This window comes from Delphinus delphis, chromosome 2 (genome assembly GCF_949987515.2).
Source record: "Delphinus delphis chromosome 2, mDelDel1.2, whole genome shotgun sequence".
Classification (NCBI taxonomy): domain Eukaryota; kingdom Metazoa; phylum Chordata; class Mammalia; order Artiodactyla; family Delphinidae; genus Delphinus; species Delphinus delphis.
The window spans coordinates 103,648,473-103,665,166 of record NC_082684.1 but is presented as its reverse complement, the minus strand read 5'-3'; the positions used below and the strand labels follow the sequence as shown (position 1 = coordinate 103,665,166).

At 41.6% G+C, this 16,694-nt stretch overlaps 1 protein-coding gene across 2 annotated transcripts in view; it reads left to right on the top strand.

The window, feature by feature from the left end:
* The first annotated feature begins 64 nt into the window (after positions 1-64).
* Positions 65-16,694, top strand: part of EFL1 (elongation factor like GTPase 1) — a 136,859-nt gene continuing 120,229 nt past the window's right edge. For both annotated transcript variants that reach the window (XM_060005337.1, XM_060005338.1), the window contains exons 1-6: positions 65-175; positions 942-1,051; positions 3,877-3,944; positions 5,426-5,510; positions 13,815-13,948; positions 15,745-15,882. In XM_060005337.1, the coding sequence (XP_059861320.1) occupies positions 961-1,051; positions 3,877-3,944; positions 5,426-5,510; positions 13,815-13,948; positions 15,745-15,882 (516 nt within the window). In that variant the 5' untranslated portion in view covers positions 65-175; positions 942-960. The remainder of the gene's footprint in view (positions 176-941; positions 1,052-3,876; positions 3,945-5,425; positions 5,511-13,814; positions 13,949-15,744; positions 15,883-16,694) is intronic.

The following is a 16,694-nucleotide window of genomic DNA, read 5'->3' as shown; positions in this document are numbered from 1 at the left end:
GATGCTCCGCCTGCTTCCGGCGACGCCAGAGACGCAGGCGGGTCAAAGGTCGTGCGTTCTCAGCCCCGCCCCCGGCGCGCGGGCGTAAGGTGAACGCGGAGGTCAGGGGGCTTGTGATACGCGTGGTGTGGTCGGCGCTGTGGTTCGAGCTGGGCTGGCAGGGCGGCGGCAGCCGGTAAGTGCGGGCCCGCAGGCGTCCGGGCGTCCTCTTCCGCCAACTCCAGGCAGTGGGGGTCCCGGGGCGCCGCGGCGGCAGGGCGTGGACGGAGCTAGGAGCGAGCCCGGGCTGAGAGCGCCTGCCGTGCGAGCGTAGTGTCCGGGCCGGTCCGGCCGTTTCTCAGTGCGGACCCGGGATCCTCAAAGAAAAAGGGAGTGAGGATAAAGGGAATGTAGAGTTGAGGGTTTGTTTTTTCTTGGTTTCCCCAGTGTGGAAAGGAATGGAAGACGTTCAGTGCACCTGCACGTGACCCCAAAATGTAGTCGGGAAGCTGGGTGTTTTACCTCCAGTGAAAGCAAGTGGGAGTGATAGGAGAGGCTTGGAAAAGGATCGAGCAGGGGAAGAGAGAGATGTCGGCATCTTCTCTCCCTCCTGCATAAGACCCTTCCAGTATGTAATCACTGACCTGGAGAAATAATGCCCGAGTACACAGTACGGGGCAGAGTTCCAGGTGTCACTGTGCACCCAACCCCCACGAGCTTTGTGATTCATCGCAAAGGGCCGATCCGGAAGGATGAGTAAACTCCCCAAGTACAGTCGTGGTACAGTATTTGTTAAAGTGCTCAAATTGGACTTGGGCCTGGATGGGTCTGTCCCTTCAGTAAGCATCCGTTGGGTTATTAGTTTAAGGGACTCGAGAAGTCTTGTCAGCTCCCAGCAGTAGAAACTTTTATCTTTTAACGCCCCGATCTTCAGCCATTTGTAATACATGTTTAACTATTAGTCACAGGAAATAAGTGACCATGGTGCTGAACAGTTTGGATAAGATGATTCAACTCCAGAAAAATACGGCTAACATCAGGAATATCTGTGTTTTGGCTCATGTTGACCATGGTAAGAATCCTTTCTAAATGGCTTATTTTCAGTAATTAAGGGGGTGTGTCTCCACACGTGTCAGTGGAGTGATGATGTGGGCAGTTGAGAGTGATGCTTGCTAAGTGGCAAGTCTTATTTCCCTTTAAACTTTGCTGTGGGAGGAACACAGCTAACTAGTGATTGTTATTCTTCTATGTAGTATATTTTGTTGTCTTTTAAACGAGAAGTTGAGTTTTTTAGTATTTGTCAAGTATTTTGAAATGGCTTTGTAATATAATACGTCTGTAGCCTTGACATAATGTCCTCAGAACCTGTGTTATGTGATTCTGTTTAACTCGTCCGATGTTTATTGAACATCTGCTAAGTTCGAAGTATTTTGCTAGCTATGTCAGAAGGTAAGGATTTATGCACGGGGCACCAGCCCAGCTATATAGAGAGGTGATTTGGGGGTTGAGGCAGCACAACATGAGGCAGGCAAAAAGTAGACTCTAAGGGTTGAGAGAGCTGGAGGGTCGGGAAGCTAGTAATGGGTTAAGAAAAGGGCTTTATAACAGTGTTAGAGATGACCCCCCCGGACGGGTGATTCAAGATGGCAGATGGGGGCACACATTTCAAGTGGGAATAATGTCAGCAAGGGGAGAATGAAATGTTTGTGACCAAAGCACGGGACATGAGAGGGGGACAGGGATGCATGGCGCTTAGCTTCTCACAGACATTGCTTTCATACCACAGCATTGCCTCCTGCTAAGCCCGCGCTTGGTTTCAGACTCCTTCTTAGTTCACGTAGCCACAGCAAAGTGATAGGATTGGGAGTGTGAAATAAAACCTATATACCATCCTGAAGGTGAGGGAGTAAGAGAGAAAAGTGAAGAGGTAGGCTGGGCTGTATCTTAAAGAGTCCTTCATGCCAGCTAGGCACAAGGATATGGATTAAGTGCTCCAGCTCTGGAGTTAGACAATCTGAGTTCAAAACTCCATTTCAAGTTACTTTGCCTTTTTGAGCTTCAGTATACAGCCTCTGTGTACTGGAATAAAAACCAAACCTACCTTATAGCATTGTGAGGATTAAATGATGATAAGGAGAAGCCCTTGGCAGGTACGTGCTTTATCATGAAGATGATCATTGGCATTTATTATTAGGTAATAGGGAGCCATTGGGAGAACAGAATAAAGCAGGGATGTTGTAATCAAATAGTACTTTAGTAAGAATGGTCCAGTGAGAGTGTTTTGGATGGATTGAAGGGCAGAAAAGAGGTTAGGTGGCTATTGCCAGTGAAGTAGTTACGGGAACTAAAGGGGGAGGTGATGGATCACTTTGTAGGTGAAGGCAACTGAGAATGAGTTTTGTATACAAATCTGGTGGCTAACCCTACCCCATGAGTTTCTATAATTATGCTGCTCACGTTTTGAGGACATGATGTTTGACAAAAGTATTTTTTTTGCTTTGTGAATTAAATCATGCAGCAAGGCAGTGGCATGTGTGTGTACAGCAAATTACTTTAAAATTTACCATTTAAAAGTATGTTAAGATAATACTATCCTAGAAAACCTGTGATTCATTTATTCATTCAACAGATAATTCATTGAATGTTTCTTATATGCCAAGCCTTGTTCTGGTCCTAGAGATACAGTTGTGAATAAAGCAAAGTCCCTGCTTTCTTGACACTTGGATTTGGGGGGATATATGCTCTCCGTACTTAGAATGTTCTACTCCATTGGAAGCAGGAAAGTGACGCTCTAGGGTTATATGCTAATACATAATATTTACATGACAAGCACGTAATACAGTATTAAAGGTCCAAATGGGTACTTGAGTATCATAAGAATTTCTTTTATTATTAGAGTAGATTCCTGGGTTTATGTTTGGATACTAGGTAGCATTGGTCACTGCAGTGTAGCTGATGCCCTCCATTGGCTTGCAAACAGTAGGAGATATGGGTAAATTTCATGAATTTCTTTGCCAAATGGGTGTTTTCTTCAGACAGTTTAACTGGCCAAAGCCAGCTGAGGCCATACATGAGGAAATATGGCAAAAGATAATGTTCCATTGTTTTTTGGTGATGTTTTACCCAGTATATCATCCAGAGGAAAAAATGATTGCTGTGCTATCCTTTTGTCACGCTGAGCTATCAAGAGTTTAAGTTTAGGGCTTCCGTGGCGGCACAGTGGTTGAGAGTCCGCCTGACGATACAGGCGACACGGGTTCGTGCCCCAGTACGGGAAGATCCCACATGCCGTGGAGCGGCTGGGCTCGTGCGCGTCCGGAGCCTGTGCTCTGCAGCGGGAGAGGCCACAAAAGTGAGAGGCCCATGTACCGCCCAAAAAAAAAAAAAAGTTTAAGTTTACAGGCCTGGACACAGTTATGGATATCTGATGACTGATGTAATAATTACAATAAACTTGATCAAATTCTTTGTCGGACAGATTTGAGTACTGTAAAAGTTGTTTGTCAGACGTTTTATATTTTGATTGGCACAGTGGTTTTTCTTATCACTTAAGAGTCTGTGCACTTTGCTCTGTGTAAATTATGCCTGAATTAAAAACATTTTTTCTGTCCTTAAAAATAAATGTTGCTTGACGGATTTTAAAGTGAGGTTGATCCGCAGGGTTGGCAATACAGATTACAGCACTGTGGAGTGCTGGAATCTGTGTCCTTCCAGATGACATTTTGTTCAAAGTTCTAATTAAAATGCCTGTTGTATCTTGCTTCACTTAGTATAGGTAAATAGGAAATATTTGCTAAACCAGTTCTATGGTTAGATGTTAAATTTGTCGATACAATCTACCTACTTCACCCTTTAAAAAAAAGAAATCGATTTAAATTAATATTGTTACTTTAACAGGAAAAACTACTCTGGCTGACTGTCTTATATCTAGCAATGGCATTATCTCCAGCCGCCTGGCAGGCAAGGTATGTTATATTTGATATATACTTGCATTTCAGTTAGTATTAGCAAATCTACAATGTGATGAGTCCTTCGTTGTGTTCTTAAAGATCGAAAAAGTATGAAGCATAGTTCATGCATCTAAGAAGCTGCCAGTCCATTTAGCAAGATAAAAGAGATCGTTGAGAAAAAGTTATTTCTATATTGCTTTATGTTACTTTATATGAATATTTTATAAGTGCAAGAATGAGTTTTTGCAACCAGTCATTTGATAACCTCGCATGATTGTGGAAAATTTCACAGGTGGAAGAGATGCTTCACGGTGGGAAATAATGTGGATAAAATGCATGAAGGCTAATTTGTGGGTTGTGCTTGATTTGAGTGGAACGTTTGCCTATACTGAGAGAGAAAATGGTGCAGGTAGAAAAAATGTATCAGATCACAAAGACGTTGAAGGCTAACCTAAATACCAAAGGAAGGCTTCTGAAGCTTGAGGGTCATGACGAAGGAAGATCATGTTTTAGGAAATGAAATGATAGAGACCTTTGTTTTTAACTGTGAACTGAAAGAAATGGGAATAATTTATTTGCAGTAGAAAGATAGAGATGTTCCTCCCTTCAGTGAATTTACAATATAGTCAGTAGGATTTATCAGGTGACTGGTAATATAGAGCAGAGGAGGTAGAGAAGCAAAATTGAATTAAAAAAGTAGACCTAAGAGACTGAAGGAAGACTTGGGCATTTGAGGCACGTTGGGTGGGGAACTGGCCGAAGATACTGTCTATAGAAGGCTAAAAAAACTGGGTTGAATGAAATAATAAAGTGCTTTTATTTTTCCCAGTTGAGAAGTGAGAAAAAGTACAATAACTCTAAAGTGAGTAGATGAAAGGAAATAATAAACCATAAATTAATGAATTAGAAAAGATCAATGAAGCCACAGTTTGTTCTTCAAAAAGATTAATACAGCTAACAAATATGATACAGTGATGGTGGACATGTCATAGTACATTTAAAGATTGAATCCTAACGTGAGCTATAGACGTTAATTAATAATAGTGTATTGATATTGGTTCATTAATTGTAACATGTACCACACTACGCACTAATATAAAATGTAAGTAATGGGGGAACTGTGTGTGTAGGAGGAGAGGGGATGCTTGGGAACCTCTTTACTTTCCAGTCAGTTTTTCTATAAACTTAAAATTGCTCTAAAAAGATAAAGCCTATTAAAAAAAATACTAGCAATGTAAACAGTTTGTGATTGTCTTGCATTACAACTGATAAAAAGTTAGAAATTGATCAGGAGAAAGGAAAGGTGGAAGAAATAAGTGGTACTAGGAAAGAAAAATGTTGCGGAGATTAAGAAGGTAATAATGGGACATAACGAACAACTTCATGGCAATAAGCCTAAAAGTTTAAGTATTTAAAACAAAAATCCAAATCAGTCCATTTTAATATTACATTTTAATTCATTGGGAAATACGGATGCATATGTTGCATTTTTACAGTTAAGGTACATGGACAGCAGAGAGGATGAACAGGTCCGAGGGATCACTATGAAATCCAGTGCCATTTCACTACATTATGCAAAAGGTAAATCGATCTGTGTTTTAAAGAACAATGGTTTTGTATCTTTTGTGTCTTTCTTTCTCTTCCTGAATTAGTTTCAGGCCTCAGGTTTTTTGCTTTACATTCCACAAATTTCATTCTGGCCTTTCCAGATGATCTGTTGTCAGATCAGAGTCAGGCTGTCCACATTTGAGTACAGACGGGGACCTCTGACTGGCTTGAGGGCAGAAGAACTGGCAGCTCACACTTGCCCCCATCCACTCAGGTGATTGTATAGATTTCTTCAGAGGGAAGGTCTGGAGTCTTAGGACCTTGCTGGTTCAGCCTTACTGTCCCATTTCCTTGCTAGGTCCTCCTTCTGTCCTATGGCCTGCCTATTAGATCTAGAGTCTTATTTACTTGACTGTGTACGCATTGCCATAATCACTATAGTTTTTATCCCCAGATCAGGATGCCATTTTTTTTGTTGTTGTCTTTTGTTATTTTGTTTTTTGCGTTATGCGGGCCTCTCACTGTTGTGGCCTCTCCCGTTGTGGAGCACAGGCTCCGGACGTGCAGGCTCAGCAGCCATGGCTTACGGGCCCAGCCGCTCCACAGCATGTGGGATCTTCCTGGACCGGGGCACAAACCCATGTCCCCTGCATCGGCAGGCGGACTCTCAACCACTGCGCCACCAGGGAAGCCCCAGGATGCCATTTTGACAGTAACACTTCTAGGGATTTATCTGACAGAAACAGTCATACAAGCACATGAGATATATGTTCATTGACATTCACTCAAAAGTTTGTAATAGGGAAAATAATACCAACAACCTTACATAGTTAAGGAAAATAGTTAAGTAAACTGATACATCCATGCTGTGAAATGCTATTCAGCTGTTCAAACAACTGTTTGACCTATATGTAATTATATAGAAAAGGTAAAGTAGGAGACAAAAAGCAAGTTGCAGAGTAAATACTTATAAGATATGAATGTGTTTTAGTAATAAGAATATATTATGTATATAGATAAAGATGTCTGGAAGGACACATACCAGAACCTTAACTGTAGTTATTAGTGGCTGGATTATGTGAAACTTACACGTTTCAAAATATTTATTTTGCACTGTTTGGAAATTTTACACAAAATGTGAATTTTTGTAACTAGAAGAAAATAATAAAGCTATATTTCATTTTCCTAATGGACTGACCTGTGATTTATCCTTCATATCTCTGGCACTGACACCAAGGGTTGTACTATGTGGGACATGACTGTTCTCTTTGAGGTCAGTCTTACAGTGTTTTTGAACTAAACCAGTTTTGAAGCTTTTAGGTACATGAATTCCCAGTGTTTAGTATTTAAACTGATGCCTTATTTTTTAAAATCTACCTCTCACCTTTTAGACGTTGTCATTCTGTGATCCAGTGAATGGGTCAGTGGTCAGTTTATTTCTTTTCTCTCCGTATTTTTATAGAGTTCAAGACATTTGTAGCCTTCCTTTCTCCACACTCATTAGTCTGTTTTCATTTGAAGATTACTTTAGTGTCAATTTTAGTTGCTCTCTGGACTTTGTCTCCAGTTCCTTCACCCCTTTTTAAACCATTTTATTAAGGTTTACTTTATGTATCATGACCTTCAGTCACTGCAGTTCCCTTTTGTCTTTGTGGTACAGTGTTGCAGGAAAATGGCTATAGGTCCCAGGGAATTGAATGGTCTAATCTTTATTTTGTTGAACTGTATGACCTTGGGTAACTTGCTCTCAGACTGTCCTAGATATACTTTCTTGATTGCACAGAGCAGAGGCTTAAGCTAGCTTGGGATGGGGTGGGATGGCTTATTGACAGAATATGTGTGAAATGATACTGGAAACAATATTCGTGAAAATCCAAAAGCAGGAGCATTATTGGAGTGACATCTCAAAGAAAGTGAAGGCAGCTGTTGATTCTGGATCCAGGATGGCTCTAGAGACCATCAGTAAAAGTTAACGGATCTTCCCTCTGGAGCTCCACCGTCATCCTTGGGTTGAGTTCTCTGTTTTTATCTGTTTTTACCCTGTAAGTCTTTTCTCTTTTTATAGCTTTTGCCTACCCTTAGTGCCTCCATCTTCATGAACTCCCTTTTCCCTGACCCCTCCTCTCCTCTCCTGTTTTTTCCCTTAGTTCTGTTGCTTACTGCTGCTTTCTCCTACGTTTACGAGCATACATCTCAAGAGCAGGATGTTGCTCAGCTTGTCTTTTGATGCCAGGCTATGGCAGAGGTTGCACCTATGGACAGCCAGTCTGTGGTTGGATGGGCATCTCCTGGTCTGATCAGTGGTGATTGGAGTGGAGCCATAAAGTATTCAACATGTTTCTTTGTGACCGTGATGGCCTAGAAGGGGCTGTGCGTTAGGCAGTCACCACACTTGACAGTTAGAGCCTTGCTTTCCACATCTGCAAAATGGGGATGGAAGTTGGGGTTGTTGACTGAGACATGTTCTCAAAACATCCGAGAGATGAGGTACATTCTCCTCCTTATCTCAGCGTTGACTCTCTGGAATGGGGCGTTTCCTGCTGTGAAGGTGGGACAGCCTGAAGGGGGTCTCCCTTCTGGAGGAGGGAAACGTGATGGTTGAAGAAACTCCACAGGTGATTTTTGTGTTTACCACTTCTTCCCCTCCTTCCCATGCCCCTTCCAAATGCCCTGTTAGTTGAGGATCTCTGTACTAAATGTTAATGAAGTGCTTTCTTGTTTTGACTCTTAATTTAACCAGCTTTCAAAAAATTTTTTCAAATCCTCACATGGATTGAAAGGTAAGGTATTTTTCTAGTTTAAGGTAAGCAAATAAGCTTACCCAAACTATGCATATTACAGATAGAGTGTTGAAAACCATCAAGGTGATATTCTTATTTTAGCATTTTCCAGGGCCCCAGTTCTTCCTTGAGAAAATGGAGCCTCTCTCATCTTTCCATTTGTGACTAAAATTTGGTACAAATGTTGGGACCATATTGTTAAATCTTGTTATTTTCCTATTTCTTAGCCACCTCTCTTTGTGCCCTTCCCACAAGGATACTATACATTTATCTGGTCATTTCAAGAGTTAGGAAATAATCCCAATCCCAATATACATACTATAAAAAATCCTAAGAGGATGTAATACCTTTGAATCCTTTAGCCTAGGATGCAACTATAGATGAGAGAAATGTATTCAGATGGATTAAATACTTAGAAATTCCTGGACTATTGTTGTCAGAAGGCCTATTGTTGTCATTTCTACCTACTCTTTATACCTGTGAGCAAATATTGCTCTTGCAGAACTTCTGAAATGAATTTTTCATTCTAACTCGTCTTTTTAAAAATTTTAAATAAATTTACAAGTTTATATGTATTATAGAAAATTCAGTATGTTGTAGAATATACATGAAAACACAAGACTGAAATAAAAATTACTTCTAGTTTACTACCAGTTCTTTTATACTTTCAGTTTTTACATTTAATTCTACCATAATTGTTCACGTGTGTGTGTATACATGCAAGCTGTGAGGTAGATGTCTAACTTAAATTTCCCCCCAAAGAGTTAACTACTTATTCCAACACCAGTCTAATTTGATTATTAAGTACTATATTATTAGTTCTTGATGCGGTGCTGGTGTCAACAGCTCTGCATGAATGAGGCGGTCTGGGTGGGACTGTTATGAGCTGGAGAGCAGACTCTGCCCACCCATGAAACACCCCCCACTACCTGGCTGGGGGCTAGTGCTAGTCAGCTGCAGCTGACTGATGCCCTGTATTTTTCTGTTTTGTTTTTTTTTATCAAGAAAAGTTGGCATCAAGATTTTTGGTAAAATCCTCCAATTTTTAAAATACTGGCAACTTACTAAAAATTTGTAAAGCACTATGTAGAACAAATTGCAGTGGGCTTTAACGTACAGGCTTTCAGTTCGTACTTCAGGCATATGTGCTACTAGCTAACAGCCTGGTTCAGTGGGATACTCAGTATTTACCCAGGTGGCAGCCACACTGTAGCTTGGATGTACTCCAAACGTGGAGACCAAGGATATGGCGGGGCTTTCTGCAAAGAGATCCATATGCAGGTTCACCTCTTTGTAAACACCTCCATAGGGGTTTGTGGTTGTGGGCAAGTGGAGAGTTTACACACATGTTGGTTTCAACTCTGTGGCTCTCTGGTCTTAATCTCTTAAGACTAGGCCGTGGGGAAACTGATTCATGCCATCCAGATGCACACAAGGCCAACACGTATCAGTCACTTCCCTTCCCTTCCAGATATGTGAACGTTAACCCGAGGTTCTGATTTCTGTCCTCTTCCTTTGGGACCAGGGCTGGGAGGGAAGGGTTCCATTGTCCCTTGTCTGACTAAAGATCAGATTATTTCCTCTTAACATAATGAATGCTTTACTTTGTGAAGCATTCAGTTGATGCCAGATCTAAGAAAATGGGTGCACGACAGTTGGATTCTGAGCCAGATGCTTCATATGCGTGATTTTGTTTAATCCTCACAGCAGTCCTGTGAGGTGGATGTTATCCTCATCTTACATGTGTGCAAAATGGAGTTCACAGGGGTTAAGAAACTCCCCTGAAGACAGAGTAGTTAGCATGTGGTAATAGTCCTGGGAGCCAAGTAATTACGTTTGCAGACTCCTCGTTTGCACCAGGAGTCTTTGGAAATCAGTCAGTCCTGGCCACGGCTGATTCCCCCTGAAGTGTAAATGTGTCCTGTCCACCAGGGATTGCTGCGACTACTTACAGACATCTTGTGGCCACCATTACCCGCATCCCTGTTGTCTTTGGTCAGCACCCAAGATGGAAGTCCTGTGATCTGGCCTCTCAGCAATCTCTTCCCCATGTTTCTCTGTGCTTCTGATACCTCCTCTGCCCTCAACCTCTCACTGTTCCCTTCCTTCTCAAAACTTTCTCTGAAAACATCCCAAGGTAAAGAAATAACCCCTGCATCCGCAACATCTTTTGTTGCTGTTCCCCTCTCCTCCTGCTGGCTGTTTTCTGAGGACACTGCTTTTCTTGTCCTTCTTTCAAGTGAGTGCTTCTCATTCTTTCATGCTCCATCTGTCTCTGGGTTAGGACATGGGATTGCCGTTCCCCTTGTTCACTAGTTCTGGTTCAAAGCTTAATTCTTCCACCCTTGCTTTAAAACTCCATCTCCTTTGAGACTCTTACTGTCCATCCAGTTATTTTCGACCCTTTCTTACCACTGTCACCTCCCGGTTACAGTCCCCAGTCCCCGTTCACTAATGACTTTGCACCTGGCTCATTGTTTTCCTTTTTGCCCAAATCCACCAAGGTAGCTTTTACCGTTTCTGAAAATGACCTCTCCAACGGCATGGCTTCATCAATAGTGACGTGTAGATCTCCACTTCACCCTCCCTCTGGCGTGGCTACTTGCTGGATTTTAGCATCATCCACAACTATTCATCTTTGACATTTGAAATTCAAATACTCCCTTCTCCACCATCTTTACTCTTCCCAGCTCTCTTGCCTGTGTAGCGAGGTAGCCGTTCTTTGACTTCAGAAAGCCCTTCAGTCTCTTGAGCCTCATCACTGTCCGTCATTTACTTCCTGCCTCACACAACCCAGATTTGTCTTTTTGCTGACAGTCTTGCCAAGGTCCTCAGTTTGCTTGCTTCACCTTCTGTCCTCCCAGTAAAACTGTAACCCTTGATAGAGCTAACTCTCTACACTTTTTTCTCCTTATACTTGGGCTGGGTTCTCGGCTGGTCCTTGGGCTGCTGGCAGACTTCCACTATGTTGTCTGTCGGGCCTTGCTCATTCTCTCCAACAGCTCTCCTAAACCTTCTAGTCTCTTCCAGTCTACCTCTCGGTCCCTCTCCCACAATCTCAGCAGGCATTTTTACGTTCTGTTTTACAGAAAGTGGGAGAATTCTCTGTTCGCCACTGCCCCTCAAAATGTAACATTATTAGTACCTTTGCTTGCCTCCTGTCACTGTGAAAGACTTGTGCTCTGTACTTATCTCCTTTGTCCTGGTGCCTAACTGTCAGCTTTTAAGCATGCTTAAGTCTCTCATCTCGTGTGTGTGTGTGTGTGTGTGTGTGTGTGTCTCTCTCTGTGTCACTCTAAGTGTTAGTCAAAGGTGCGCTGCTGTTACCGTATTGCTCTGACAATAGGCCCCATGCCTTATGGCAATGGCCCATATTAGCCATGTGAAATTGAATGAAAGGTAGTTGGTCCTCTGACTTTCTCTCCAGGGTGATGTGAACATAGAGAAGTTCCGAGTAGGTTGCAGCGGTTTATATTGGTTCCAGGAAGTGAACATCAGTCTTTTTTCACTCCGGGGTTTCTTATTCTGGTTCTTAGCCAAATGAACAAACAAGTGTTGTTTCCTCAGCTGCAAAGTGTAGAGGCATCTGTGACCTTCATAGGAAGTGACTAAGTGGTAGATAGACCCGGTTGTGTTTCTGTCTTGCAACTGCTTTTGTGACCTTGGGTAGATCTCTTCCCTTTTGGGGGCTTTAGCATGTTTATGATATGAAGGGTTGGGCTGCAAAAATGCTGAATGATTTCAGGAATCTCATACCTTTGGTTTTCTGTGATGGGAGTGGATAGAACTCTGAGCCTTTGTAGCACTGCTCATTTTCTCTGGTTTATTTGGTTGGGACCCTGGTGCTTATCCTGCAGGGTAGCTGTGAGACCTGACAGTAAAAGACTCAATTAAGGAGGCACACGGGGGCCATTGTTCCAGGGCACTGGTTCTTTGACTTTGTTTAGAGATGTCCACAGTCCTCTCTGGTTGGAGTCTTCCCTGGTGGGTGCATCAGAGCCAGAATTCCTTACAAAGCCATTTGCATGAAAAGAGGAAGCAGGGGAAGGAGTGGTACTGAAGAAGGCAGTCTTGCTGATTGATGGCAGTCTTTCCCACTGAGCCCATTGCATTTTGGAATCCTTACCCTATTGTTCAGAAATTCTCTACTAGTGGAATCTTGGCATGTGAGATTAAATATATGCCATCTTGAGGATAGTGGGGAAAAGTATGCCTTCGGAGGTGGCTGGGTTTGAACTTTCACTCTACCATTTTTTGACCTTAGGCAATTTACCTTAGAGTTGGATTCTAGCTGGATATTCCTCAGAAAGATATTTTACTTTTCCGTGCCCTAGTTTCCTGCTCTGTAAACTTGGCCTAATGGTAGTAACTACTGCAAGGGTTGTTGTAAGTAAACATTAGATAATGTCCATAAAACGTTTAGAACTGTGCCAGATAGTGCCCAGATAGGCACTTCACAAATGTGAGCTCTGGCTTCGGTTACTGCAGTGTTGTTGTTTTATCGTTATCAGTGTCACACAGGGCACTAATCAGATCATCAAGTTGTTAACCTCACACTTGGGGAATTCCTTTAAATGGCCCCATAAGTTATACCATTCAGCCCTGTAGTAGTTCTGGAGCACACAAAAGTTGAAAAACACTGAGTTAAGAGGAGGAGCAGAAGTAAAGTATAGGTATATTCAGGTGTTTGATCATTTAAGTAATTATTATGCCATTAAAAGAGAATTGTATCAAATTTAGCAGTGAATGGGGAATGAGTGTAGAATTCTAATGAACGACCGGTTTTCTGGCTAGTTTACTTAATTATGTTTTATTGATAATATGATGTCTCTGTAACCTAGGGTGGCCAGTAGTTCTGGTTTGCCTGGGACTGACTTAGGACTTAGTGGGACGTGGGACTGACGTTGGCGTTTGATGGGATGTGAGACCTTCAGAGCTAAAACAGGACACATAGGCATGAGTCATGCTCTGAGCTTACAACTTTGTTGTGAGGATTAAAGAATACAGTATATCAAATGTGAAAGCACATAGCGCACTGCTTGGCACACAGTAGCTGCTCTTTAAATTTGTGACTTCGAATCGACTGTAAGTCTTGCTGCGCATATTCACGCACTGCTCTTTGAGAAGTTGTAGGGAAGTTGTTGGCCACCTGCTTTGTGTCTTTTCCATTAATTTCTTGTAGTCTCAGTTTCCTCATCTGCACGGTGAGTAGAGGAATGTTTATGTTGTATGGATATTTTAAGGGCGGAATCATGTGTGATTAGCACAGGTGTTTAGCACAGTGCCTGGCTCACAGTAGCTCTGGATAAGTGGTTATTAGATTATTAGAGTAATAAAATCCTTTACCCTTTTATACCAGTGCTATTTGGAATGGATAGTTCCACTGTTGGGAGTTCGTAAAATGGAATGGTGGCTGTTGCTTGAGCTACCATTTTGGCTTTTGTCTTCTTTAGCTTTATTCAGTCATCTCTTAGAAGCTCTCTTACTCTGGGTTGCCTGAGGAAGAGTACTGTGTACCTGCACAACTGAAAATGTGTGTCTTCCAATTTCATTTCAGGTGAGGAGGAGTACCTGATTAACCTGATAGACTCTCCAGGACATGTGGATTTCTCCTCAGAAGTATCGACGGCTGTTCGCATTTGTGACGGGTGCATCATTGTAGTGGATGCTGTGGAAGGGGTCTGTCCACAGGTAGTGGATTGTAACATGGAAATATTTAACTGGTTAAAGAAGGTGGGAGGAGAGAAGAGGAACTGACTGCCGATGACTCTGTGCTGCTTGAGACCTTTCACTGACCATCAGAAAGCTGGTTTTCCATTTCACTTTTGGTAGTGTTCTGGTCTGTGATGGAGTTAAATCCCCCAAGTTTTGAAGGGATAGTAGAGAGAATGACTTTAAGGTGCCTTGATGTGTCTGTCATGTCCTCTTGGAGAGGGACTCAGCAAAAATGGGAGAGGTGTTTAGGAGGGTCTGGGGATTTCACTCCAGTGGAAAAGTTTCTGAACTGTGAGAGGTAATTGATAGCAAGGTACTGAGTCTCTTCTGTTGGTTTGTCAGTCTGCCCCCCTCCCCCCCTACACATGCTGTCTCTCTACCTTCCTCCTCCCCCCTCTTACTCTTCCAGATCCTTAACCAAGACTTTCTTCTCTTTCCCACCAAAGTCCAAAAAGTTCACCCCTAAGGCCAGAGTGAACATGTAACTCCGGTCGACGTGAAACTCAGAGTGGCTTTCTAAATTCAGTTTTTAAAATAATTTTTCTTTGAAACCTTATGTGTTATCTTTAAAAATGTTGTCACCTTTGTGTCCTAGTTCTTAAATGCCCTTATTTGTTTTAATGTTTTTTAAAAAGAATAAGGAACGGTTTACATTGCAGGCATACCTCTGAGATATTGCAGGTCTGGTTCTGAGCCAGTGCAGTAAAATGAATATCGCAGTAAAGCGAGTCACATGAATTTTTTTTGGTTTCCCAGTGCATATAAAAGTTATGTTTACAGTATACTGAAGTCTCTTAAGTATGCAATAGCATTATGTCTAAAAAACAAATGTATGTACCTTAATTAAAAAAATACTCTATTGCTAAAAAATGCTAACCATTTCTGAGCCTTCACTGAGATGTAATGGTAACATCAAAGTTCACTGATCACAGATCACCACAACAAATAGATGAATAATGAAAAATGTAAAATATTGTGAGAATTCCCAAAATGTGACATAGTGACATGAAGTGAGCAAACGCTGTTGGAAAAATGGTGCTAATAAACTTGCTTGATGCAGGGTTGACACAAACCTTCAGTTTGTAAAAAATGCAACATCTGTGAAGCACAATAAAGCAAAAGCACAATGAAATGAGGTTTTCTTGTAGAAATGGAGACAATTTGATAATTCCAAGAAGATATGCTGTAATTATTCTGTAACTTCCCATCTGATAGCCTGTAAGGGCCCGGGTCCCCCAATTGGAGAAGCACAGCCTTAGTCTTTGTAGTGTCTTAGGTGTCCTGACAAGACGAGTGAAATGAACAGACCTGACTTTAGCAGAATAGTGGTTAATGCTGAGAGGTTGTTTATGCTCAGGAAGGTGTACACAGGGGACTTCTGGGGGAATGTTCTGTTGCTCGACCTGTGTGTTGGCAACATGAGTGTTTGTTTTCTGATTATTTACTGAATAAAATTCGGTAAATTGTGTGTGTTGTGTGTGTGTGTGTGTGTGTATAATTCCACAAAACTGTTCACTGTCTTTTACATAATTTTATTTATCCTTCTTAAATAAATTGACGGTTCCATAAAGGCAAGGACAGTTTCTTGTCTGTAGTTCTGTGCTTCTGTGTTATATACTTTGTGAATGTCTGGTGAACACCTGTGTCTGACTGGCATGGTCTGAGTTGTGATCAAGGAGTATGGAGATGAGCTGCTTATTAATCAGAATTTTCTAATGTGCTTTACTTATTTCAAGTCACGAGCTTTACATTTTCCTTTCTTTTTTAATCAGACACAGGCAGTTCTGCGACAAGCCTGGCTCGAAAACATCCGTCCAGTTTTAGTGATTAATAAGATAGATCGCTTGATAGTGGAACTGAAATTCACCCCACAGGAGGCCTATTCTCACCTCAAGAATATTTTAGAACAGGTATTTTATCCTTTACTTCAGTATTTGAAAAATTGTGGCTCAAAGAAGGGTTGTAAGGAAGTTGCTGAGTTGAGTATGAGGCATTGCTACAGAAAATTCACTTACTTAGATTCACATGTGTCAGAGTCATCATACCAGAAGAGAGGCAATAGAACAAGTGTCATCTTAGGAGCCCCCTCCATCTCCTGAAAGCATCCTTGAATATAAAGCTTAGACAATAGGTTTCAATGTTCTCTTGTTTAAAATCCTGTAGTTTGGTTTCACAATGAAGCAATATTAGGAGACTCTTTGGTTTTTTTTATTACCTGTCTTTAGATGAAATTTTACCAAAGCATTCATTCGTTTATTCAGCAAACATTAACATACCTATATGTTGAATAAATGAGTTCTTGGATGTTCACTTTGTGCTAAGGATTATGACTATAAAGACAGGTCAGAGTCCCTATTTTCAAAGCTCTCACAGTGTGGTAGGGGAGACAGACAATTAAAAGAGATATTTAGAGAACAATGAGATAACCCCTGGATGTGATTTGAGAGCATAAATGAGGGCTGCTTCACCCAGACTGGGTCAAGAGGAAAGGGAGAGTTAGGAAAAGTCTCACAAAAGAGGCCTTGAGATGGAAGAGAGGTAGCGTTTGCCAGGTAGAGACTTATGGTAAAGTTCTTCAAGAGAGAAGGAATGAGATATACAGAGTTATAAAGGAAAAAAAGCATAGTACAATGTTTCATTAAAAGAACTGCAAATTATTTGTTATAGTTGAAGAATTAGATCCTGTTAAGTAGTGATAAGAGGCGCTAGTAGAAAGGAGTGT